Below are 26,583 nucleotides of genomic sequence, written 5' to 3'. Positions count from 1 at the left end.
AATGCCCATTAGAACCTCTCAAGGTCCCCAAATCACCCACCCTCAGAGGCTATGGCCAGAGTACCTAATACCCACTGTACCCAGCAGGTCTTGACCACGACCCAGACTCAGGGCTGAGGGCCGCCGTCCTTCCACCAAAGGCCCCACACGGCCATTAGGCCGGACCCACAGGAAGAGGCTAGAGCGGAAAGTTGGGAGTGACCCTCGAAGGAAAAGCAGCCAGGCCCGGGGCACCGTCACTTGCCTTCCCCTCTGCAGCTCCAGATGTGTGGTATGCATGGCTGTGGCCAGGGCAACAGACTGGCCAGAGTCCAGGGCCTGTGGTTTCACATGCCGGACCCAGGTCAGCAGCAGGATGAGGACCACAGAGGCAAACAGGAGCCACAGGAGACCCAGGATGTAGAAGCCCAGGGGAAGGAGACAACATGAGTCAGGGCTGAGAAAAGGGTCGTTTCTGGAGCTATCCACGTTCCCTAGAGCCACCCCACGGACCTTCAGGAGGTCGGCAAACTCAGAGATGATTGTTGTGGATTCTAAGGTAGCAGGGAGTAAGGTGGGTTCTGTGGTAGTTAAGAAGATGGTCGGTTCTGAGGTGATTGGGGTTGTGGTCAGTTCTGGGGTTGTGGGGGTTGTGGTCGGTTCTGGGGTCATCAAGGCTGTGGTAGGTTCTGGGGTCATCAAGGCTGTGGTAGGTTCTGGGGTTGTGGGTTCTGGGGTAGTCGGGGCTGTGGTGGGTTCTGGGGTGGTTGGGGTTGTGGGTTCTGGGGTGGTCGGGGTTGTGGTGGGTTCTGGAGTGGTCGGGGTTGTGGTGGGTTCTGGGGTTGTGGTAGATTCTGGGGTGGTCGGGGCTGTGGTGGGTTCTGGGGTGGTTGGGATTGTGGTGGGTTCTGGGGTGGTTGTGGTTGTGGTGGGTTCTGGGGTGGTTGTGGTTGTGGTGGGTTCTGGGGTGGTTGGGGTTGTGGTGGGTTCTGGGGTTGTGGTGGGTTCTGGGGTGGTCGGGGCTGTGGTAGGTTCTGGGGTGGTCGGGGCTGTGGTGGATTCTGCGGTGGTCGGGGACCTGGTGAGTTCAACAGTGGGTCTTGGAGTTTTGGAAAATGTGATGGAGTCTGTGGTGGTTGGGAGTATGGTCTGTTTCTTAGTGGACTCCTGAGTTGGAGGCAAGTAGGGCATGTGGCTGTCTGGAGAAGTAGCGTGTGGGTCGTGGGTTGTGTGGGCTTTGGTGCTGCTAGAAAAGCTGACCACAGCTCTCATCGCAGGCGCTGTGTCACCCGTTTGGTCCTCCTCCTCATAGTCATAGCCGACTGTGTCATCCTCACCCCCAAGGGGGGGGCAGCCCTCCCCTGAGTAGGCAAAGACGGGGGTTTTGGGCATATTTACGCATAGCACACTCTCCACTTTGGGGGTCGTGACCTTGACATCCATATTCTTCTCCCATAAGTAGACATTCTTCTCATTTTCCTTCAGCCAGTGACTGAAATAGAGGAGGCTGCAGTCACAGAACCAGGGGTTTCCATGGAGGAAAACATAAGGCAGGAGGTGGTTTCCAAAGAAGCCCTTTGGTATCGTTCGCAGCCAGTTACTTTGGAGGTAGAGGGTGTCGAGCTCCTTCAAGCCATGTAGGAGCTCAAGAGGCAGCTCCTTCAACTTGTTTGCAGCCAGATTAAGCTTCCTCAGCTGGGGTGTAGATGCCAGGAGCCGGGGGGGCAGAGTCTGTAGCTTGTTGCCTTGCAGGTAGAGCTCATGGAGTTGGCTCAGGCCATCCAGGTTGTCAGGATACAACACGTCCAGCTCATTGAAGGAGGCATCCAGGGTAGTGAGCGCTGGCATTGCCGGTCCTAGCCCGGGCAGGCGTTTCAACTTATTGTGGGATATTTCCAGGGCCTCCAGCCGTGGCAGCTTCCCACTAGCCTGCAGGTGGGTCAGCTGACTCTCACCCAAGTACAGCTGAGTGAGGCGAGTCAGAGACAGCAGGGTCACTGTGGAGAAGGTGCCCAGGGTGTTCTCACCCAGGCGGAGGATGGTTGTGTCTGCTGGCAAATCTGGAGGCAGTGCCTTCAGCCCCCGATTATCACAGTTCACTTCCACCTGGCTGGCCACTTTGGAGACTTCGCAGATGGAGTGGGGACACGAAGGGCTTGGCAGCAGGAGCAGCAAGAGGAGGAGAGGCATGGGGACCTGTGTGTAAGGGGAGCTTGAGTGGGCACCCCGGCATTACAGGCCCTAGCCCTTGCTGAAGCCTCCAGCATCCTTTCCAGAAACTTGGCTCCCACACCTCCCATCCTCTCCACTCCTACCCTTGCCCCCCAAAGCCGAAACTGCTAGCTCCAGGTCCTTGGCCCTTTTCCCTCCCTCAGACCCCCTCTTCCCCAGCCCCAACCCCAGCTTACAGGTAGACAGAAGACAATCCTCCGCAGGCACAGAGCTCCTTCCAAGATGTGACTCGGTCCTTCTTTCTACCAGCTCCAGGGAGGGCCTGGTCAGAGGCAGGAAGGGGTTGGGGATGGGTCGGAAATGCCAGCCTGATAGGGACTCCTGTGACCTGGTGAACAGTCTCCCTCCCGGACACAGGCCCTTATCACCCCCTTCCACATCTTTCCCCCAAGCCTTCCTTTAGGCTTTATTCTTTCCCACTTTCCTTCTACACTGGGGAGATTGGGAGTGGACTCTTCCAACCATCACCCTCATCCAGCTTTTAGAAACCTCTCCAGCTGCCACTCTCACTTCCCCTTCACAGCCATGTTATCAGAGTTGCCTAATTTTAACCCTCACCTCTTGCTGCCTTCTCACCCAACTCTGGGCTGGTTTCTTACCCCCCACTCCTCCATGTTGTTCTTGCCAAGATCTCCAGTGGTTCCCACTCCTCTGAACACTTACATCCACTGAACACCTACATCCACTGAACACTTCTCCATTATGATCTTACTTGTTTTCTGTAGCCTGTATACCCATGGCCACACCCACCTTAGGACTCATGACGCTAATTTTCCTGGTTTTCCTCTTACCTCTCTGGCTAGCCCTTCTCAATCGTCTTTGTGGATTTCTCTTCCTCTGCCCTTCATGAAAATTAACCTGCCCCCAGACTTTGGTTCTTCGGCCCTCTGCTTTTCTTATGCTACACAAACACCTGAGATTATCCTCATCCACTTTCTTGCCTTCAACCACCACCTATACTCCAGTGACTCTCAGATCTTTATCTCTAGCCCAGACTCCTCTCCTGAGATCCAAACACACATGTCCCACTGCCTTTTGGATTTCTTGGAGGTCTCAAAGGCACTGAAACAATATGTTCAAAACTGAGCTCATCATCTCTCTCCAAGCAGCTTATCCTCCTGTGATGTCCAACCTGGTGAATGGCACCATCGTCCACTCATTGATCTAGCCATTCAATCAATACAAACAAAACCCCTGATAGTCATCCTTAACTCCCTCCCCTCCCTCATCCCCACATCCAACCTGTCACCAAGTCCTACTGATTTTACCTCCTAATTTCTCCCAAATCCAATTCTTTCCATTTCTCCTGCCACCATTCCTAGTCCAGAGTGCCAGCTTCTCTCTACTGCTTCTCCCCAACAGCCTCCCATCTGGTCTCCCAGCTTTCTAACTTCCCTTCTTCTTCCCATTTCCCACCGTAGTGGTCTTTCAGAACTTCAAATTTGTTCCAATCCTTCCACTGCATGAAACTCATCAGTGGCTCCTTAGAGCTCTCTGGAGGAAGTCTAAGATCCCTAACGTGTCCTGTAGAGTCCTGTGTGATCTGACCCTTGCCTACCTGTCCAGCCTCCTCTCTTAACACTCTACCCTATGCGCTAGACCATTCTTTCTTGTACTTGGACTCTCTTCTTACCCTTCATCCCCTTCTGTGTAACTCTTACTTAACGGGAAAGTTCCAGCCTAGAATTTTTCCCTCTAGAAAGCCTTTTAGGACTTCCAAACACCAAGTTAGGTGCCTGTTTCAGAGACTCAGCCACCATGTCTGTTGGTCCACTGCCCCTTCTAATGATGAAAATGTCCCACCTACTGTCTCCCATGCATCCACATGAACCTGCCCCTATCTGTTCACCTTTGGGGATGGGACAAGGGAGGGACACTTGAGCCAGATACAGTTAATCTGTAGCCTTGCCATTTATATAGTTTTCTGGCTGCAAAAAGTATTTGAAAATTTGGGGAAAATGAGGTAGCCAGTAGCAGAAAGTAAGGTTGAAAGTTGCATAGAAAGAGGCCATGATGTGGAATAAGGCCCCTGAGGCTGTTGATTTTTGTGGCATCGTTATCAGGGTTTTTAGTTATAAGCAATAGAAAATGGTCTGGCTAATACAGGCTGAAAAGGAATTTATTAAAAACACATTGGTTACTTCACTTGTCAGTGAGGGCTAGAGAACCAGACTTGGAACTGTGTAGCCAGGAACAGTGCCCAAAACCAGGCTGCAGAACCAGTCCGGTGAGCAAAACTCTGCTTCTGCTTTAAGACCAGGTCACTGAAGCTTGCACCACTCCAGCTGCTGAGCTGGGAATCCATAGTTATCACAACCTCCCTGCTACAGAGAGAGAATCCTGCACCACCTTTACTCCTTTGTGTTACTAGTTTCTGATTCACAGTGTGGGTGTGCGTCTGATTGGATATGTGCCTGTAACCTAGCTGCAAGGAGGTCCAGGAAAGCAAGTATCTGATATTTTCAGCTTCTGTAATGGGAGTCAGGCTCTGCTTCTCCAAAGATTCATAAGTTGAAGGATTTTGCAGACATAGGAAAGAGATTCATATGCCTTGGCACCTACTGAAATGATCCTATGCTTTACTTTCTTCACATGTCAATGTCTTGAATTTTTTTCTAATTTTGCATTTTTGAATGCTTGGGATGAACCCTACTTGGCCGTTATGAATTATTCTTTTAGTATAATTCTAGGTTTGTTTGCTGATATTTTATTTAGAACTTTTACATCTAAGTTAGAAAATAGGAGTGACCCAGGGTGACATCAGCATCATGGCTGAGAGAGCAGACTCCATTGTTTCTCCACTTAAACTTACAAGTCAGACAACTATAATTCAATAAAGGATTCCCTGCTCCACACACAAACATGCCCAAAAGATCCACACATTGAGATATTTAAAGGGGAGTGAATTGGAATGAACACAGAAAGTGGAATGGGGGAAGGAAACAGAGGGTGGCCTCTGATGCCAGTCAGCACCCACTGCAGCTCTACTGGTAGCAGAGAAGTCAAGCTGCAGCCCCTCACACTATGACCTGGAGTGTACAAGGGGCAGAAACAGTTTCTCTCCTGACTAGACAGCTCTCTTTCTTCTCCCCATCCTGGCAGAGTGGGTAGCGGAGGTTGGGAAGCTTAAAATAACACAGCTGACCACCATTACTGGAAAGGGGGTGGAGCCATGAGATTACAAATTTACATCCCCTGCTCTACACTCCTCAGGAGAGCCTGGTAAAGAAAACTGAGATGTCCCAAGCAGCATAACAAAAAGAGAGTACCCTGCCTATACCAACCTGCTGAATTTTTGAGAGCAAAATGGTATTAAACAAGAAAAGAGTTCACTACCTCAAATGTGCAGGCAGAGAAACAGTCCATCAAATACCATGAACAACCAAGGTAACTTGGGAACACAGAAAGAAAATGAAATATCCAGAAACCAAACTCAAAGTCTTGGAAGATAGTGATTTAAATGCCAGAGAATTCAAGATTGCAGTTATGAAGAAACTCAATGATATACAGGAAAACCCAGAGTCAGTTCAATGATCTCAGGAATAAAAGGGGAAATTTGCCAAAGAGATTGAAACAATACAAATGAATCAAAACGAAATTCTGGAGCTGAAGAACTCAATAAAGGAGCTGAGGAATACACTAGAGAGCACTAAAAATAGAGCAGATCAGATGGAAGAGAGAATTTGTGAGCTTGAAGTTAGAAACCTAGAAATGACCCAGAAGGAAGAAGAGAGAGAACTAAGAGCTTTTTCAAAATGAAAGAACTCTTTGAGAACTATCTGACTAAATTAGAAAGAGCAGCATAAGGATAATAGATATGCCAGAAGGAGAAGGGAGGGATATGGGAACAGAGAGCCTACTCAAAGAAATAATTGATAAGAACTTCCCAAGCCTATGGAAAGAACTGGACTTTAGAACAGAGAAAGCGAACAGAACACCTAATTATATTGATGCAAAAAAACTTTCTCCAAGACACATTTTACTCAAACTGTCAAAAATCAATGATTGGCCAGCCTGGTGGCTCAGGCGGTTAGAGCTCCATGCTCCCAACTCGGAAGGCTGCCAGTTCGATTCCCACATGGACCAGTGGGCTCTCAACCACAAGGGTGCCGGTTTGACTCCCACAAGGGATGGTGGGCTGCGTCCTCTGCAACTAGAAAACGGCAGCTGGACCTGGAGCTGAGCTGCGCCCTCCACAACTAAGACTGAAAGGACAACAACTTGACTTGAAAAATAAGTCCTGGAAGTACACACTGTTCCCCAATAAAGTCCTGTTCCCATTCCCCAATAAAATCTTTTTAAAAAAATCAACGACAAAGAATTCTTGAGTCAGTCGGGCAAAAATTACTATAACCTACAAAGAAAACCTTATTGTATTATCAAAAGATTTTTCAGCAAAAAAATTACAAGACAGGAGAGAGTGGAAGGAACTATTCAAAGTATTGAAAGAGAGGAAAAACCAGCCAAGGATAATATATCCAGAAAAGTTATCCTTTAGATATGAAGGAGAAATAAAGCCTTTCCCAGACAAATAAAAGTTAAGAGAATTGACCACCACGAGACCTGCAATACTAGAATTGTTGAAAGGAGCTCTTCTACCAGAAACAAAAAAGACAAAGTATACAAAACTTTTAGTAAAATGACCAACAAACAGAAGCAGGAAACTGCAAATCTACTTCAGAATAAGATATTAAATAATTATAACATAAAGTTTAAAGGGGACATTAAAAACATAGCTGCTGCAATTTGGTATCAAATGCACAACCTAAAAAGGGATAATTTGTGACAACAAAATCACAAAAGGGGAGGAGGAAAATGACTGAACAGGTACAGGTGAATGAAGGTAAGAGGCAATCTGAAGAAAAAGAACTATTGTATGTGTGAGACATTTTACACAAACCAAATGGTAACCATAAAACAAAAATTCAGAGCTGAGACTTGAAACATTTAAAAAAGTGTAAACAGAGGAAAGATAATAGTAAACTGCCAAACCAACATAGCAGACAGAATCAAAAAGGGAAAGAAACAATGGAGATATAGAGAAACCAGAAAACAAGATTAAATGGCTGTATTAAATCCCCATATATCAATTATCATCCTAAATGTAAATGGACTGAAATCACCAATCAAAAGACACAAAGTAGTGGGATGGATTAAAAAATAAAACCCAATTATATATTGCCTGTAGGAGATTCATCTCAGTTCCAAACACAAGCAAAGGGATGGAAGATGATACCTCAAGCAAATGGCATCCAGAGGAAAGCAGGTATAGTAGTATTTATATCAGACGAAATCAATTTCAAGATAAAAAAGGTAACAAAAGACAATGATGGACATTTTATAATGATAAAGGGGACAACTCAACAAGAAGACATAATACTTATCAATATATATGCACCCAATCTAGAAGCACCAAAATATATAAAGCAAATATTAACAGACCTAAAGGGAGAAGCTGACAAAAATACAATTATAGTACGAGACCTGAATACTCTTTTGACAGCAATGGATAGACCATCCAGACAGAAAGTCAATAAGGAATACTGGCCTTAAATGACACAGTAGACAAAATGAGCTTAATTGATATTTATATAAATCTCAATGCTAAAATGACAGAATACATATTCTTCTCAAGTGCATACAGAACATTCTCAAGGATAGACCATAAGTTGGGGCACAAAACTAATCTTAAGAAATTTAAGAAGACTGAAATCATACCAAGCATATTTTCCAACCACAATGGTATGAAACTGGAAATTAACTATAAGAAGAAAACTGAAAACCACAAATATGTGGAGATTAAAAACATGCTACTGAAAAACAATTGGGACAAAGAAGAAATAAAAGAAGAGCTCAAAAGATAATAGAGACAAATGAAAATAAAAACATGACATACCAGACTTTTCCAGATGCAGCAAAAAAGATACTAAGAGGTAAGTTTATAGCATTACAGGCCTACCGGAAGAAACAAGAAAAATCTCAAATAAACATTCTAACATTGTACCATAAAGAATTACAAAAAGAAGAAATGAAGCCCAAAGTCAGTGGAAATAAGTGAAATAGAGAACAAAATGACAATAGAAACAAATTAATGAAACGAAGAGAACTGGTTCTTTGAAAAGAAAAACAAAATGACAAATCTCTGTCTAGATTCATAGAGAAAAAAAGGGAGAAGACTCAAATAAATAAAATCAGAAATGAAAGAGAAGAAGTTACATCAGATACCACAGAAATACAAAGGATTATACAGGAATACTATGAAAAGCTATATGCCGCCAGATTTGATAACCTCGAAAAAATGGACAAACTTTCAGATATATACAAGCTTCCTAGACTGAATCATGAAGATTTGGAAAACTTAAACAGACTGATCACGAGTAAGGAAATTGAAACAGTCATCAAAAACCTGCCCGTACTAGATGGCCTTACTGGTGAACTCTACCAAACATTCAAAGAAGGTTTAATACCAATCCTTTTCAACCGATTCCATAAAATTGAAGAGGAGGGAATACTTCTTAACTCGTTTTACAAGGCCAACATTACCCTAATACCAAAACCAGGCAAGGACAACACTAAGAAAGAAAAGTATAGGTCAATATCTCTGAGGAACATAGATACAAAAATCCTAAACAAAATACTAGCAAACAGAATACAAGAATACAGTAAAGGGATCATACATCATCATCAAGTGGGGTTCGTTTCAGGATGCAAAGATGGTTCAGTATCAACAAATCAGTTAATTTGCTATGCCACATTAACAAAATAAAAACCATAAGATCATAACAATAGATGCAGAAAAAGCATTTGACAAGATACAACATCCATTTATGATTTAAAAAAAAAAAAAAACAACAACCCTCAGAATGAGTAGAGAAGTTAACTACCTCAACATAATAAAGGCCATATAAGGCAAACTCTCAGCTGACATTATACTCAATGGTGAAAAACTGGAAGTTTTTCCTCTAAGATCAGGAACAAGATGCCCATCCTTGCCACTGTCATTCAATATAGTAAATGGAAGACCTAGCTAGAGAAATTAGACAAGAAAAAGAAATAAAAGGCATCCAAATTGGAAATGAAAAAGTAAAACTGTTGCTACTTGCAGATGACATGATACTACATATAGAAAACCCTAAAGACTCCACCCATAAAGAACTACTAGAAACAACAAACAAATGCAGTGGAGTTGCAGGATACATCAACACACAAAAATCAATTGTATTACTATATACTAACAATGAAACATCAGAAAGAGAAATTAAAACAGTCCCATTTATAATTTCAACAAAAAGGATAAAATACCTAGAAAGAAACTTAAAAAAGAAAATGAAGGACTTTTACACTAAAAACTACAAGACATTGTTGAAAGAAATTGAAGAAGACATAAAGAAATGGAAAGATATTCTACATTATGGATTGGAAGAATTAACATTGTTAAAATGGTTATATTATCTAAAGCAATATGCAGATTTAGTGCAATCACTATCAAAATCCCAATGACATTTTTCAAAGAAATAGAACAAAAATCTCTTCAAATTTGTATGGAACCACAAAAGACTGCACATAGCCAAAGCAGTCCGGAAAAAAAAAAAAAAAGAACACAGCCATAGGTATCACACTCCCTTACTTCAAACTAGACTACAAAGCTAAAGCAATCCAATCAGTATGATATTGGCATAAAAAACAGACACACCGACGAATAGAACAGAATTGAGAACCCATAGATATGGAGAATAGACACATAACATGTTTCCCCAAAAATAAGACCTAGACGGACAATCAGCTCTAATGCATTTTTTGGAGCAAAAATTAATATAAGACCTGGTCTTATTTTAATATAATATCAGACCGGGTTTTAATATAATAATATAATATATAATATAATATAATATAATATAATATAATATAATATAATACCGGGTCTTATATTAATTTTTGCTCCAAAAGACGCATTAGAACTGATTGTCCAGCTAGGTCTTATTTTCAGGGAAACAAGGTAGATATAGAGAACAAGCTGATGGTTGCCAAAATGGAGGGGGTGGAGGCACGGGGAAATGTTTTAAAATTTTTAAAAAGAACTGAGATCCCAGAAATAAACCCACACAAATATGGGCAACTAATTCTCAACAGAGGAGCCAAAACCATACGATGGGGAAAGGAAAGTCTCTTCAATAAATGGTGCTGGGAAAACTGTAAAAGAATAAAACTAGACCACTATTTGGCACCATACATAAATATTAACTCAAAATGGATTAAAGACTTGAGTATAAGCCCTGAAACAATAAAACACATAGAAGAAACCATTATCAGTGATGTAAACTTTGGTAACTTGGTTGGGGTGAAATGCACCATGTTTCTCCACTGTCAAGATTCTATGTTTCCTTTTGTAACTAAGGATTTGGAGGGGGGGGTGGATACTTTAATACTATGTAACTATATTGTTCCTAATCAAATTTTGGCTCACAATTTGCAGCATCCATTGATGATTCTTGCCTGAATCAATTTTGCCATGAAGGTTGACAAACATTTTTGTGTGTGTGTGATTTAAGTTTATTCCTTTTTCCTTGTAACTAAAATAACCTGACAAAAACAAAAATTAGAATCAAAAGTGGGGTTTCATGGAACTAATCCTGAGTGTCAGCAGGTGGAATGGAATGTTTCTATCCAGCGTTTGCACCGCAAAGCTACTAATAGAGCAGTCCCCTGGGGTCTTGTGGACCCTAACCACCAGCGCTATGTCAGTGGGGCTGTGGAAGATTTGGTAGCTCTAGCTCGGGATCGATTCCAGGGGGGAAATTGAGCTCTCTAGACTGGATTACTTACTGTTATTATAAATTCCTACAATCCTGCCAAAGCTATTATGATACATTGTTGTAACGTCTGTTTACCCTTCTAGATGGCAAGCTTTGGGACAGTAGGCACTCAGAAACAGAGCCCATGCACTAAGTGGTAGAAACTTACCTAGACTGAAGGAGGAATAACCAAATTAAATAAGATCCCTCCTTTGGCTTCTCTCTGTGTGCCTCATGTCTCACTTTCATATGCTTCCTCTAGTGTTTTTTATTATTGTCTGAACAATGATCCTGCCAAAATACTACGTGCACATTTGCTGAAAAAAAATGCCACTTTGGAAAAATATGCTCCCTCTGCTCCCTCGCTCAACGATGCCAATCCAGCTGCATTTCTGCAGGGATCTAGTTCACTGTTGTGCATTTTGTTCACTGTTGTCACTCCAGTGCCTGGCATAGTCCTTCATCAATATTTCTGGAATAAGTGAAGGAATGTAAACAGACAATAGGAGGGAGGGTCTGTGATGTCCTTTGATAAGCAGAATTTCTTAATTTTAATGTACTGAAATTCATTAATGTTTCTTTTCATGGTTTGTGGTTAGGGTATCTTATGAGAAAATCTCACCCTAAGGTCACAAAAATACTCTCCTAAAGTTTCTTCTGTTAGGTTTATGGTTTTACCTTTTGTTCTAAAGTCTTTACTCCGTCTGGAGGTTACTTTTGTATGTGGTGTGAGGTAGAGATAGAGCTTGATTTCTTTTGTCTCATAGAGTGAGTCAGCTACTTACCCTATTTGCTAGGCTGACCTGTTTCCACTGATGTCATTCTACCTCTATCCTATATCAAGTATGCAAAAGGGCTGTCTCTGCTCTCTCTATTTGTCAGTTACTAAACAGTACCCATTATGTTTTTTATGTGTTTGCTTGCTTTGACTTTTGTGGTGTTTTATATCTGGCAGGGCAATTCCCTCTACTTTACTCTTCCTTTTCAAAACTGATGTGGCTATTCACATGCCTTCATAATGTCATATACATTTTAGAATAAGTTTATCAAGTTCCCCAAAATTTAACTTATATGTTATTTTAGGGAGAATTTACATATTTATAATATTAAGTTGGCCCATCCAAAGAGTTTATCTCTTCATTTATACTGAATTTTATGTCTTTTAAGAGCTTCAAATTTTTTCCGTAATGGGCAGCTGGTTAGCTCAGTTTGTTAGAGCGCAGTGCTCTCAACAACAAGGTTGCCGGTTCAATCCCCGCATGGGCCACTGAGCTGCGCCCTCCACAACTAGATTGAAACAACTATTTGAGTTGGAGCTGATGGGTCCTGGAAAAACACACTTAAAACAATTTTTTTCCCCGTAAAGATTTTATGTAAATGTAAAGGAAGAAGGGAATTGTATTTATTTTGCATTTTATACAATTGTCATACTTTACAAAAATGGATATAGTCCATAGAAGTGTAACCTAACCCATGGCATCTGAAAGGAAACACTCTTTGTAATTATTTAAAATGGGCTTTAAGAATTATATCAAGGTTTTCCTCTGACTTGGAGTGGTTTTCTCCTGGACTATCAGAATCAGCAGAACCCTTGCTGGAGGCATCTACTGTCCCATCACCTTCTCCACCACTATCTTCTCACTGTCTGAAGCCAAGTCCACGGTGTCCTAGAAACTTCTAGAAACTTCTCAGGAATGTACTGTCCATTCTTTAGACATTGAGACTTCCCTTTCCTGACTCATTTTCTTGTCTTCCTCTATTCTGAAGTGAGAAGCTTTTATTTGTGTTTTTTTTTTTTTTTTTTTTTTAAGATTTTATTGGGGAAGGGGAACAGGACTTTATTGAGGAACAGTGTGTACTTCCGGGACTTTTCCAAGTCAAGTTGTTGTCTTTTCAATCTTAGTTGTGGAGGGTGCAGCTCAGCTCCAGGTCCACTTGCCGTTGTTAGTTGCAGGGGGCGCAGCCCACCATCCCTTGTGGGAGTCAAGGAGTCGACAACCTTGTGGTTGAGAGTCTGTGCTCCAACCAACTGAGCCACGCGGTTGCTGAGCAGCAGCTCATTGACTTCATTCTAGTTGTGGAGGGCGTAGCTCACTGGCCCATGTGGGAATCAAACCAGCAGCCCCGTTGCCCAGAGCTCATGCTCTAACCAACTGAGCCACCCATCTGCCCCTAAAGTGAGAAGTTGATTCGAGATCTTTAACAAGATGACCAGTATGGACTTTCTTTCATGAAGGAGTAAGTCCAAAGGATTTTTTCTTCTTCACCCAAGTCAGTAAGGAGGTTGCCGCCTGGGGACAGTTAACACTTCACCTAGGGCCTGAGGACCCCATCAGTTCTCTCTCCCCCCCTTGTTAATCCCCCTCTTTTTTTGAAGTTATTTATTATGATTCTTTACCATTGTCATCTCTTTTCAGAGAAGCCAGCCACTCTTCTGCTCTGGCCTGCTGTTTCCCTCCCACACCTGGACCCACCACCGTCTCTCTTCCCAGGGGCTTCTCAGTTTCACAGCAATGCTTTCACATTTGCTCCATCTCCAGGTTTGGGTTTTGAAGAGAGAGCCAGCAGGCCAAGTGATTTCACCACCTTCTCATCTTTTAATGGTTTTCTATGAGCACTTTATTAATTGAGGAAATAAGCCATCAGTTTCACATATTTTCTCCCGGTTTGCCATTTGCTTGCCTTTGGTTTTATATTTTTTACCCTACAGAAGTTTTCTGTATTTTCTCTTTTTCTTTATGGTCTCTGATATGGGGCCCCTGGGAAGGGAAGAAAGGCCTTTCTCCCTCCAAAATAATGAATATATTCATCCTTGTTTTATTCTAGAACTTTCTTGGCTTTATCTTACATTCAAATACCTGACCTACCACCAAATAGAAGTAGAGAGATGAGGGTCTTGTGGTTATTTTGATTATTGGTTTTCCAATGATCTCAAAGGTCATTATTTGTATGCCTTATTTTCTACATTGATGTATTATTTTCTCTTCATTGTATTGCAGATTCTCACATCTTGGAACAAATATTATTTTGTTCCATTGATATGAATAGGCAGTTGTCAGGGGAAAAAAGAGATACATATAGATGGTCAGTACATCTGTTGAAAAAAAGCTCAACCTCCTTCATCAAGACTCCTAAATCAAAACAATGAGAGAGCGGGGTTGGCTGGTGGCTCAGGTGGTTGGAGCTCCGTGTTCCCAATGCCGAAGGCTGCCGGTTCAATTCCCACATGGGCCAGTGGGCTCTCAACCACAAGGTTGCCGGTTTGACTCCTCGATTTCCACAAGGGATGGAGGGCAGCACCCACGGCAACTAAGATTGAACATGGCACCTTGAGCTGAGCCTGCTGCTGAGCTCCCGGATGGCTCAGTTGGTTGGAGTGTGTCCTCTCAACCACAAGGTTGCCGGTTCCACTCCTACAAGGGATGGTGGGCTGTGCCCCGTGCAACTAACAATGGTAACTGGACCTGGAGCTGGAGCTGAGCTGCGCCCTCCACAACTACAATTGAAAGAACAACAACTTGACTTGGGAAAAATCCTGGAAGTACATACTGTTCCACAATAAAATCCTGTTCCCCTTCCCCAATAAAAGAAAAGAAAAAAACAATGAGAGCAATGTTTGTAATGTTCACCTACTGGTTTGGCAAAAATTTTAAAGTTTGATAATATTCTTTCCTGCGGTCAGTATGAGGACACAGGCATTCTTGTACTCTGTTGATGTGAAAGTAAATGTGTGCATGCATGTTTGAAGAACAATTTGGCAAAAGACATCAACAGTTAAAAAGAAAAAAAAAAGAACTCTTTGTCCCAGAAATTTCAGTGCTAGGAATTAACCCTATAGATATATTTGCAAAACTATGCCAAAGATAAATGCTTAACTATGTTCACTGTTGCATAGTATGTTATTGCAAAAGCCAAGATGGTTAGCACTTTAAATGTCTATCTGCTGGGAAATGGATAAATTATCTATGGGACATTCGTACAGTGGAATACTGTGCAGCAGTTAAAAAAAATGAGTAAGACTTGTAGGTACTGATATGGGCCAATCTCTACAAAAAGTTGCTGAATAGTAAAGACAGTGTAATACTTTTTGTATCCATTTATGTAATATTATATATGTGTAATATATATTACATATATTATGTATTATATATATAATTATATATAATATTACATATTACAGAGGGTGCCAAAAAATGTATACACATTTTAAGAAAGGAAAAAAACTGTATTAAAATTTTAATAACATATACCAATGGAACAGCCCGGTGGCTCAGGCGGTTAGAGCTCCATGCTCCTAACTCCGGAGGCTGCCAGTTCGATTCCCACATGGGCCGGTGGGCTCTCAACCACAAGGTTTCCAGTTCAATTCCTTGAGTCCCACAAGGGATGGTGCGCTGTGCCCCCTGCAACTAAGATTGAAAGGACAAGTTGACTTAGAAAAACAGGCCTGGAAATACACACTGTTCCCCAATAAAGTCCTGTTCCCTCTCCCCAATAAAATCTTTAAATATATATATATATATATATATATTTATATATATATTTATATATATATAATATAGACCAATAACAAAAGATGAATACAAATCATGTGTACACATTTTTTTGGCACCCCCCAGTATACAAGATCTGACAATTAAGTTTGTGAACTTGTTGCAACGATGTTGCTAACCTTTTTTGATATCAGAGGGATTATTCATTATGAATTTGTACCAACTGGACAAACAGTTAAACAAGTTTACTATTTGGAAGTGCTGAAAAGGCTGCATGAAAAAGTTAGACGACCTGAACTTTGCGCCAACAATTCATGGCTCTTGCATCACGACGAGGCACCAGCTCACACGGCACTGTCTGTGAGGGAGTTTTTAGCCAGTAAACAAATAACTGTATTGGAACACCCTCCCTACTCACCTGACCTGGCCCCCAATGACTTCTTTCTTTACCCAAAGATAAAGGAAATATTGGAAGGAAGACATTTTGATGACATTCAGGACATCAAGAGTAATACAACAACAGCTCTGATGGCCATTCTGGAAAAAGAGTTCCAAAATTGCTTTGAAAGGTGGACTAGGCGCTGGCATGGGTGCATAGCTTCCCAAGGGGAGTACTTTGAAGGTGACCGTAGTGATATTCAGCAATGAGGGATATAGCACTTTTCCTAGGATGAGTTCGCGAACTTAATTGTCTGACCTTGTGTGAGTATGTAAGTGTATGTGTGTGTGTGTGTGTGTGTGTGTGTGTGTCGATGCACACATACACACATATGCTGGACTTTGGTCTAGAAAGATTTACATTTAACTGAAGCTGTTAACCTTTGGAGAGAAACTGGGTAAAAACAGGAAAGCTTTTGATTTTCATTATGTCTTTCTGCACTCTTCAATTGTTCTAGTGATGGCATATGTCACTTCTTTTTTATTGTCAGAAGGGTTTTTCTGGATATTGTATTATGAGGCATTTTTGTTTATTTCTTTACTATTTGGAAATAAATCCTAATATCGTTACTCCAGGAAAAGGGCGATTTACTGGAAAGATACTGAGGTACTGAGGTACCTCAATGAAAGGAAGTACTAGGCAGTCTGCGGGTGGAGACAAGAGCTGCTGGGCCTCTGCAGCTTCTAGGACCGGGAGCTGGGATGCTGGGGGCCCTTTCTTGTCTCTACTTGTTTTCGTGTATCAGCTGCATTCTCTCTCAGCCATGAAACAGATGAGGAATGAACATAGCTGCCTCGTACATCTAAATTTCATATCTTGCAGCTCCTACAGCAGAAACAGACGGACTTCTTCAATTCCTGCTTGACAAAATTCTCAGAGAAGGGCTTTCTTTGGCCTGGCTTGGGTTTGGTGTTTTGTCCTGGACCCATCAACTCCGGCCAGAGATGGGGTGTCTCTAAGTGCCAAGCAAACTCTCTGGGGTCACACAGTTGGAGAAGAACAGTTCTCAGCAGTAGGGAGGATGCTGGGAAGGTAAGACACTCCTTCCTTCCATTATTCATTTGTTCAGTAAATTTTTATCAAGCACCTACTATGCGCTAGGCTCTGTGCTATGTGCCTTGAACAAAGTAAACCAGCAAGTTCTGAGCAATCAGAGAGCGTAGGTTCCAGTGAGAGAGACAGTCTAGAAATCAGTGTCTGCTGTCCCTCCCTGTCCTAGCTCAGCCAATTCATTCTCTCCCTTCACAAAGGGAAAAGGGGCTCTTTTTGTTGCCTGCAGATGGTGCCCTCATCAGAACAGCTTGGGGATGTTTCCACAGTAAGGGCACTGGTGACTAAGAAACAGAAGCTTGGCAGGCCTGGCTGCTGGGGCAGCTGCAGCGGTTCTGAGATACCAGCCAAAAATCAGTAGGTGAAGGGAGTGGCTTCCTGTTGAGCTAATAAGATCTTTGGTTCTAGCTTGGAAGCCAAGGCGTCCCCAGAAACAAAATTGTCAGGCAGTTCACTAAAAGTCTGTGGATTTTCATTATAAAAAACCCAGGCCTGAGTCAGGTACCTGACTCTACCAACTTGCAGGAAGTCTCAGTCCCTCAGGCAATTGTCATCCTGAGCAAACAGAAAACACACACACACACACACACACACACACCCCACAGTGGCTCAAGTCTGTGCCAGCACTAGCAGGATGGACTGTGGCAGGGATGGGGGTGGAGAGATGGGAGGAGGGGAGGGTGTTCTGGATAAGAGCCTCTCCTGGAGACACCCCAGGGGGTTTCCGATGTACTGACTTTGCAAGAGATGCCCATGGGATTCACTGATCTGAACAAGACCACCACCCAGGAGTTATCATTCCAGTCGGGGACGCTACAGCAAGGCACTATGCTGGAGAACAGATGCATGCTGGGCCAATAACTAAAGCTGCAACACAGGGGCTTGGGCATCAAGGGACAAGGATTTCTACTTACTCTCCCCCCACCCCAAACTACTCTTCCACATGTAGGTTGTTAGTCCAAATGTGGCTTTGTCCCCCTACTGTATCTTATATGATGTGGGCTGTGCGTGTGTGTGTGTGTGTGTGTTTATACATGATGTAGTGATGGTGATTTAAATTGAGGATTTAGCCCATATATTGGAGAACGGATGAAAATCGCACCTGGAGGAGACTGTATGTGACCTGAGGACACTGGGCTCTGAGGTTGAGAGCTTTTTTGAAGGGCCCCTGCCACAATCATTTTTGGAAGCAAGACATCAACTTTCAATCCTGCTGGGGAGGAGATAGTGTATTTTCAATCACAGTAGTGAGAACAGGGTCGTGGCAGGGTGTTTTGGAAACTAAATATATAGGCAGAGTAAGAAGTGGAAGGCTCTGGACATGTAGCCACACCTACCAGCCTTGGTAAATGTGGCTGTCTTAGGCACATTTAGGCACATCTACCCCATGACCATACCGTACCTGACCATACCGTACCTGACCATACCGTACCTGAACCCATAGCCTCATGGCATCAGATAGGTAACGATGGCAGCAAAGGTCGAATTGGCTGCATCTGCAGAGAAAAGCCAAGGGGTCGACTTGGGGCCAATATCGTGGTGAAATGAGGCAGAAGCCCCACAGTATAGAGAATTCACAAAGTCAAGAGAAAAGGCAGACTGGTCATGAGTGAGAGGAGTACAGCAAACACAGCAGAGACAGGAGAGTCGGGAGTGGCTGGTCCTAGAGCTGTCCTAGCCTCTGACACTGGTCCAGTTTGTCCCAGTCTGTGTAAGCCTACAGGAAACCTGGCTGTGGATTTGATTCTTGTAACACAAAGAAGCTACCTACAACTTCATGGCTCCTGTTGGTTTTTTTTTATTATTATTATTACCCTTTTGACAGTTCTGATGTCACTGTCTGCTTCTAGGTCTCTCCTTTCACCTCAAGACCATGTCTTACTCATCTCTATAATAATAGCATCTGACCCTGTGCAGGGAATCTTGCAGGTGCCCATTAATATTTGAATAAATATCTGTATTTATCACAACTTTAGGCCCAGGCACTGACCCAGACACTGTGGAATAAGCAGCAGCACAGATTTTAGAGTCAATACATTTCAGCCACATGCAAGGAGGCGAGTTGGGCCAAACAGATTCTTTCTGGAAAACGTGGAATGACAAGGCAGTTAGCAGTGGAAGCAGAGGCTTCAAGGATGTGTAGGAAATGGACAAGCTGCGTGGACCTTCTGGTGTTTAGCGTCCTCCTGCGTAACATGGGGGAATTAGGAGGGACCTCACAGTAGAGGAAGGAGACCCAAAAATGGTCAGGAAAGTGTTCTGTGCAGTGTAAAATGAACACAGGTATACAAGTACACGATTAATAAAGCTGATTGACAAGTCTCATGCCTTATTGCCAATCTACTTGTGTGACCTTGCACCTGACTTTAGAGTCCTCTTTTGTACATCCAGGACAATGGTAACTGCTTTGCTGGATTGGCATGAGAAAGCAATGTGTAAGGCATAAAAAGTACTTAGTCCAGTACCTCCCACCCATGAGGAAACGGATATCTTCTTAAAAAAACAGATTCCTGGCACCCCATCTCTGCCATCTTCCTAAATGGGGATTCTTTGAAGATGGAGCCTAGGAATCTGAATTTTAAATAAGCATCCCAGGAGACTGATTAGGGTGGCCCAGGGCAACTTGAAGAAACACTGAAAGGATCAAATCAGGTGTGTGTGTATTGGGTGGGGGAAGACAGTACGATAGTATGTGGCCACCAGGGGGCAGCAGGGAGCGGCAAAGAGAAACTTGCCTGTCTGGCAGGTGCCCCAGAGGGGCTGGCGATGGGTAGACATAGATGCGTTGTGAGAGGTGGACCCTATATTGCAGCGTCTCCTTTGCCCCGTGGAGTCTTTTACTCTAGACTAATCCCCTGTGACTACCTGTCTCGTTACCAGATCTGACAGACACTTTGCTTCTGCAAAATTCTACCAGCAGAAACTGTATCAGTGTGACCTTGGCCAGGCTGGGGCTAGTGGTAATGTTCCACATGGGTGAATACGGGAGGCAAGGGATGTCACCTGCAGAGGGGAGCTTACTCAAAGGACACTGGTGCATGCTGAAAGCAGGGCCTGCCATCTCCAGCTGCCAGTTTTGTGCTCCCAGGTGCTCTTGAATCGAGCCCGCTCGTCATGAGAGGATCATATCTGTGGCTGGGGAGCTGGCAGAAGACCAGACAAAGGACGCTGGGATGGGGCAGCTGCCTCTGGAAGAAGCCAAGATGTCTCTGGCTGCAATATGGGTGGGAAAAGGATTAGGTGACAGTCCCCTAACCCAGCCCGGAACTAACACCCTCCTCCCCCTCACTCAGTACCCTGGCCTGCCCCACTCCAAGCCTGCCAAAGCTCAGAATAACCCTGAGGACCGGACAACAGGATGGCAGGAGCTCTGCTCAGCGTCCTGTTCCTCTTGCAGCTCCTCGGTATGGACAGAGGTTCGGGGAGTGGTCGGACACATAGAGATACGAAAATAAAGGGACGGGACAAAGACAAAAACAAGATGTAGACTGGGATGCAATATTTGGTCCCCAGGCACAATATCACTGATTTGGAAGACACACACGGAAAAACACGTCTCAGAGACAGATACACAGAGGAGCAGAGCCATGCACAGACCCAGAGGGGACAGAGGAGAGACCCCCCCCAGCCTCTTCATCTCTAGTGACTCTACTGCTTGACCCCATCCCCAGGCGGAAGTGAGGGGAAGAATGAGGAGTTGCGTCTTTATCACCATCTCTTTGACAACTATGACCCAGGATGCCGGCCAGTGAGGGGGCCTGAGGATACTGTCACCATCAGCCTCAAGGTCACCCTGACCAACCTCATCTCACTGGTAAGATACCCCACTTCCACCCCAAGCACCACCACTGAGCCTAAAATTCCACTTCTGGCCCCAGCCGCTGAGCTCTGTCCTAAAGTTCACTTCTGACCTTGGAAATCCACTACCGTCGTACTGTATCCACAGAATGAGAAAGAGGAGACCCTCACCACCAGCGTCTGGATTGGAATCGTGAGTGAAATGTGGGGAACAGTGTGAGAGGTCTTGTCCAGGGGACCCCTTTCTCCCAAACTCCTCGCGGGCACCAGGTGGGAGATGAAGGGCACAGGACCTTCCGTCCCTACTGTAGGATTGGCAGGATTACCGACTCAACTACAGCAAGGACGACTTTGGGGGCGTACAAACCCTGCGGGTTCCTGCAGAACGCGTGTGGCTACCAGAGATTGTGCTGGAAAACAAGTGAGGACCGGGCGGAAGTCAGGCGGGAGGGACACCGAGGCCTGGGGGTGCTGGGCTGGGCCTGACTGGGGCGGGGGGGGGCGGGGGGGGGCTGCTGGGAGGGCGGGGAGCCACGGCCCTCCGCAAACGCTGGCTTTCCCCGAGCCCACAGTATTGACGGCCAGTTCGGCGTGGCCTACGACGCCAACGTGCTGGTCTACGAGGGTGGCTACGTGACGTGGTTACCCCCGGCTATCTACCGCAGCACCTGCGCCGTGGAAGTTACCTACTTCCCCTTCGACTGGCAGAACTGCTCGCTCGTTTTCCGGTGGGAAGAGTTACTCAGAGGCCCGGACGATTATGGGATTATGGGAGCGGGGGGCGGGGCTACATGGGGGGAAACTCTAACCTGGGGGCGGGGCTCTGTGCGGGAGGCGGAGCCAGACACTGGAATTGGGTGGGGCCGCCCGCCGAGTTAGAAGTAGGCATGGAAACAAGGGTGGTCTGGTAATAGGCTGGAGCGTTATCACCCCGCCAGATCCCACCTTACAGGGTAGGGCCTGAGGCAAAGGCCTGGGTCTGAGCTTCTGGGGTGGGGGCCCCGGCCCTGGCTCCGCAGCTCTCAGACGTACAATGCCGAAGAGGTGGCGTTCGTCTTTGCTGTGGGCGATGATGGCGAGACCATTAGCAAGATCGATATCGACACCGAGGCCTATACTGGTGAGGCCCCCTCCTGCTCCGAAAAAAACCGGCCTCTAGATGGAGTCCAGAGAGGGGAGTCCAGAATGGGGCGGCCCCAGACCGTCAATACTGGGGATTGACTTGGGCAACCATACTTGAACGTGCCACTTTCCTGAAATCATTCTCGATTGTTGGACTAGTCCTACTTCCTCGCAGTCGTTTTGTACCCTCGCCGGGAATGCCCCTTTCTTCCCGAATTGCCCTCATGCCGATGGCCCATGTCCCAAGCAGTCTAGACCACCTGCCCCTCCCACTCTGGTCCAGACAGCTGCATCCTCTCCTCAGCCGGGAGTTGCAGGTTCCCGCCGTCAAGTTGTGGGGCCGCAGAGCAGAGTAGGGCACCCCATCCCCCGAGAGCGGGCTGACCATGCCACCTGTCCTGCAGAGAACGGCGAGTGGGCCATTGACTTTTGCCCCGGTGTGATCCGTCGCTACGACGGTGTCTCCCCTGATGGTCCAGGGGACACTGACATCATCTACACGCTCATCATTCGCCGGAAGCCGCTTTTCTACGTCATTAACATCATTGTGCCCTGCGTGCTCATCTCAGGCCTGGTGCTGCTCGCCTACTTCCTGCCAGCGCAGGGTGAGGAGTCACCCCAACCCTAAACCCGGGATTGCTCCGGAGGGGTTAGGGGCTGCTCTCACTGGGCCCTCCTCCAGCTGGCGGACAGAAATGCACCGTCTCCATCAACGTCCTGCTCGCCCAGACTGTCTTCTTGTTCCTGATTGCGCAGAAAATCCCAGAGACGTCTCTGAGCGTGCCGCTGCTGGGCAGGTGAGGGCACAGCGGGTCCCCGAGGGGCCCACACCGGGTCCTGGCTAACGCCAAGGGCGAAGCCGTCAGACTGACCCAGGGCGCGGTCGGGACGGGGCCAAAACCAAATGATACTGGGAGTAGCTTCAGCGGTTTGGTCTTCGCCTGGGCTTTATTTGAACGCGTGTGGGGCTAGGATGACGATGGATGCCCTAGCTCCCCGTCCTCAGCATTGTTGCTGGACGCCACCTTGAGGTCTCTAGTCTAGAGTATCTCTGTTGGGGGCGGGCCGGCTCAGTGCCTGCCTCCCCAGCCGCGCCTCTTCTGGCTCCCAAACTCACCGGTTCCCCGGGCGCTTCGAGGCCCAGCTGGCATCGGCATTGCTGCCGAAATGAGGCGGACCCTTGCAGATCCCGTCCACACAGACATAGCCACGTACCCTGGAGCAGGAGCCGGGCGCTCGCGTCCGCCGCAGCCCGGGCTTGCAGAGCCTCCTGCCCCACGGCCTGGGCTACCCGAGCCAGCCCTCCACCCGGATCCCCGACGTCTGGGGCTGGGCTGCCGTTGTCGCCGTCTAGTCGGCGCACCTCCTGCTGCAGCCCCAGAGCTGAGAAGTGCAGTGGGAGTACAGGGTTAGTGAGGATGGATGCGGAGGCCCCTATCCCTCTTCCCCGCCTCTCCTCCACCCAACAGCGCCCCCCTCCTCTAACAAGGTGGGCCGAAGTTTAAGACGCTGGCTGCGACTTCTCTTTGCACCAGCCCCAGGGTGGGTTTCGAGGCGGGAGGTTTCTTTGGCTCCCGCGGCTCCAGGGACTTCAGTTCTCTGAACCTCTGCTCCAGATACTCAAGAGCTGCGGCCACGGCGAGTTCCAAGGAAGATAGAAAGGGGGGCTGGAGGGCCTCCTGGAGAAGGAGTAGGGGCAGTGGAGGCACTGGTTCGTAGGACAGAGGTCATGGTGTGTGTGGGGGTGCTGGAGACCTCCTCAGAGGGTCTCTAGGTGCCACTCTTGGGTGGGGCCACTGGCATCGCCTCACCTCCGTAGAGCTGTGCAAGTGGTAGACCCACAGCAGAGTTTCCAGGGAGCTGGGAGGCCCCTTCATGGCTGCCAAGGGTGGTAGGAGGGGTTGAAGGACCGGGACACGCGTCTGTCCCCGCAAAGGAGCAGCTGAGGGGGCCTCACTCCACCCCCTGTGGCTCCGAGGTCGTGGGGAGGCTATGATACCACGCACTCCGGACTTCTCAGGTACCTGATTTTCGTCATGGTGGTTGCCACGCTTATTGTTATGAATTGCGTCATCGTCCTCAACGTGTCTTTACGGACGCCGACCACCCACGCCACGTCCCCGCGACTGCGCCACGTAAGCGCCGGGTGGGCGGCTCCGGGGTGGGAGGCGGGGCGTCGAGTTAAGCCCCGCCCCGCCCCGCCCGCCCCTCCAGGTCTTGCTGGATTTGCTGCCGCGGCTGCTGGGCTCCGGCGCTCCCCCGGACACCCCTCGCGCCGCCTCGCCCCCTAGACGGGCGTCGTCGGTGGGTATACTGCTCCGTGCGGAGGAGCTGATACTGAAAAAGCCGCGGAGTGAGCTGGTGTTTGAGGGACAGAGGCATCGGCACGGGACCTGGACTGGTGAGCAGTGGCCTGGGCAGGCCAACCCGGGTGCCCACCACGGGAGACTCCTAATCACCCCCGGGGTTGCTCTTTCCCCCGCAGCTGCTCTCTGCCAGAGCCTGGGCGCCGCCGCCCCCGAAATCCGCTGCTGTGTGGATGCCATAAACTTCGTGGCCGAGAGCACGCGAGACCAGGAGGCCACTGGCGAGGTGGGGCTAGAGCCAGAGGCGGGGTGGGGTGCTGCAGAGGGCCCCCACTAGCTCTTGTGCCCCAGGTTCCTGCAGCCTTTAGACTCAGCGTGTGGCCTCCTCTTCCCCAGGAGGTGTCCGACTGGCTGCGCATGGGGAAGGCCCTTGACAACATCTGCTTCTGGGCCGCTCTGGTGCTCTTCAGCGTGGGCTCCAGCCTCATCTTCCTTGGGGGCTACTTAAACCAAGTGCCCGAACTGCCCTACCCGCCGTGTATGTAGACCGGAGCCCGTGGCCACATTGACTTCAACTTTACACCTATTCCACGAGGAAGTAGGTTTTGAAAACAAGCTGCTGCCACTGCTATATTATGATCCTTTCTCACTGCCGATAATAAAGCAGTAGTTTGTAAACACGTGTGTGCACAAGTGTGTAGGTCTGACCACCGCACAGGGATCAGAAAGAGGGCAGATGGCTCATGCAGGCTCTTGGGTGCCAATCCTCTGCAAAGCAAGGACCACCCTTGATTTCTCAGTTTTGCGCAGGCCCCAGCCCCCTGGGATGCTCTAGCCCTATGAGCTTCCAACTCTATTTGATAGCCACACAGGAGATCCCTTTGCAGGACTGGCACTTCTGGAGTTCTGGAGCCAGGAAGCCAGGTCCCTCTCTGGCCTGGCCCTGCTGGAGTGGGCAGGAACCAAATGCCCTCAGCACAGGTCCTCCACAGGTCCACAGGTTTAAAGCTGAGGGTCCCTGGCCCTCCTTCAGTTGTTTCTTCTAGGTTTTCTTGACTGAGCTCTGCCCACCTTCCGGCCCCCAGACTCACTCACTGCAGATTCCACCCCCCTCACCTCCGGGCCCTTCATACCAACTCTGCCGGCTTGCCTTGGCTAGTATCCAGGGCTGTGAAAGGAAACAGAATAAAATGGGGCCTGAAAAGATGGAAGCTGGTTGAATTGTCTTTATTAACAAACGGGATATCCAAGGCCACTACATTGAGGAGGAGTAGGGGCAGGGAGGGGACAGGGCTACTTGCTGCTCACACTATATACAGATGCAAGCAAGGGGGTGGGGGGTCAGAGCTCCGTTGCCTCCATCCACCAGGGAAGGGCAGAGGCTAAAAGAAATGGGAATTGGAAAGGGGAGAAATGTTTTGGCTGGCGGGGGTCCCCCCTCCATTCCCTGGGGTTTGGGGGGAGGGGAATCATTAAAGTGCTTTCAGAAAATGAGGAAATGGTCCCTGCCCCTGGAGTGGCTTGTGACCCCCCCCCCTCCCCGTTTACCTAGGGCCCAGTGACCCCCCCCAGGGTCTGGTACATTCAAGGGGGGAGCCGGCTCCCCTGACGTGCAAATAAAGGGGCCCAGGGCCCTGCCCAGTCAGCAGCAGTGGGGTACCAGGTCCAAGCCCCAAGCACTCTCCTCTTAAAGTGGAGAAAAGGGGGATTGGGGCTAGGCCCACTCAATTCCTGGTAAGGGAAAGCTGTGCCTCTCCCCAGAAGTTGGGACAGGCACAGTTTTGGGGAGAGAACATATTGGGGAAGAAGATGGTCACGTGATCACAAAAGCATCAGGGGGTCAGAGGTCACGTTCCCAGCAGGCTCCAGTGAATCAAACCAGTAAAAGCAAAAGCCCAGGGAGGGGAAAGAAGGGCGGCCTGGGAAGTCTGGCTGTGGGGGGAGAGCTGGGTCCATGTGGGACAGCCCCAGCCCAGGGCCCGTCACCAGTTCATGATGCAGTTACGGTTCAGAGTCATGAAGTAAACTTGGCTGCTGCCCCCAGAGCGGACTGAGGCAAAGAACACCTGGGTGGGGACAGAGAAGAAGTCACTGAGGGATGGGGGACATGGGGGGGGGCTTAATTAATGGGGAGTGGGGAAAACTATAGAGTTTAGTCTCTCAGAGTGTGCCCCATCCCCTCTGAAGGGCAGAAAATGCTTGGGGAAGAGAGTAGCTAGCAGACTTCTAGGGTGAAGGACTCTGGAGAGTTCTCAGAAACTGAAGGCGAGGCAAGGGCAGGCCGTGACTGCATGCTGTGTTCCCCAAGGGCCACAGAAAGACTCCACAATTGTCCCCTGCTTGGCGGGGACCTAGGGTTGTGGAAGCCAGCC

General features: G+C 47.2%; 4 protein-coding genes across 33 annotated transcripts in view; 1 reads left to right on the top strand and 3 right to left on the bottom strand.

Annotated features, from left to right (window-relative positions):
• Positions 1–42: 42 nt before the first annotated feature.
• GP1BA (glycoprotein Ib platelet subunit alpha) lies at positions 43–23,295 on the bottom strand (the record flags this gene model as incomplete). Its single annotated transcript, XM_081028619.1, has 3 exons — positions 23,023–23,295; positions 2,388–2,473; positions 43–2,175 (listed from the first exon to the last, which is right to left on the bottom strand). Exon 3 carries the CDS (start codon positions 2,167–2,169, stop codon positions 43–45), a length of 2,127 nt encoding a protein of 708 aa, XP_080884745.1. The 5' UTR covers positions 2,170–2,175; positions 2,388–2,473; positions 23,023–23,295.
• CHRNE (cholinergic receptor nicotinic epsilon subunit) lies at positions 19,734–25,420 on the top strand. Of its 2 annotated transcripts, none has more exons than XM_081028621.1 (13): positions 19,734–19,945; positions 20,279–20,389; positions 20,657–20,799; positions 20,932–20,976; positions 21,095–21,204; positions 21,449–21,511; positions 21,803–21,903; positions 22,310–22,510; positions 22,588–22,702; positions 23,926–24,040; positions 24,120–24,306; positions 24,391–24,497; positions 24,608–25,420. In XM_081028621.1, exons 2-13 carry the CDS (start codon positions 20,344–20,346, stop codon positions 24,755–24,757), a joined length of 1,383 nt encoding a protein of 460 aa, XP_080884747.1. In that variant the 5' UTR covers positions 19,734–19,945; positions 20,279–20,343; the 3' UTR covers positions 24,758–25,420. The 2 variants fall into 2 exon arrangements, with proteins under 2 accessions (XP_080884747.1, XP_080884746.1); XM_081028620.1 differs by having other exon boundaries at positions 21,356–21,511.
• On the bottom strand, positions 22,894–23,782 carry LOC308489241 (uncharacterized protein C17orf107; the record flags this gene model as incomplete). The annotated part of the gene is made up of 3 exons (XM_081030139.1): positions 22,894–23,339; positions 23,392–23,584; positions 23,717–23,782. The coding sequence occupies 3 exons, from the start codon at positions 23,780–23,782 to the stop codon at positions 22,894–22,896; spliced, it is 705 nt and encodes a 234-aa protein (XP_080886265.1).
• Positions 25,420–26,583, bottom strand: part of MINK1 (misshapen like kinase 1) — a 50,979-nt gene continuing 49,815 nt past the window's right edge. For all 29 annotated transcript variants that reach the window (XM_081028616.1, XM_081028617.1, XM_081028591.1 and 26 more), the window contains one exon: positions 25,420–26,277. In XM_081028616.1, coding sequence (XP_080884742.1) covers positions 26,194–26,277 — 84 coding nt within the window. In that variant the 3' untranslated portion in view covers positions 25,420–26,193. The remainder of the gene's footprint in view (positions 26,278–26,583) is intronic.

The sequence above is a fragment of the Rhinolophus hipposideros genome (genome assembly GCF_964194185.1).
Source record: "Rhinolophus hipposideros genome assembly, chromosome: 20".
In the NCBI taxonomy this organism is placed as follows: domain Eukaryota; kingdom Metazoa; phylum Chordata; class Mammalia; order Chiroptera; family Rhinolophidae; genus Rhinolophus; species Rhinolophus hipposideros.
This window is presented reverse-complemented; position numbering and strand designations above follow the sequence as displayed.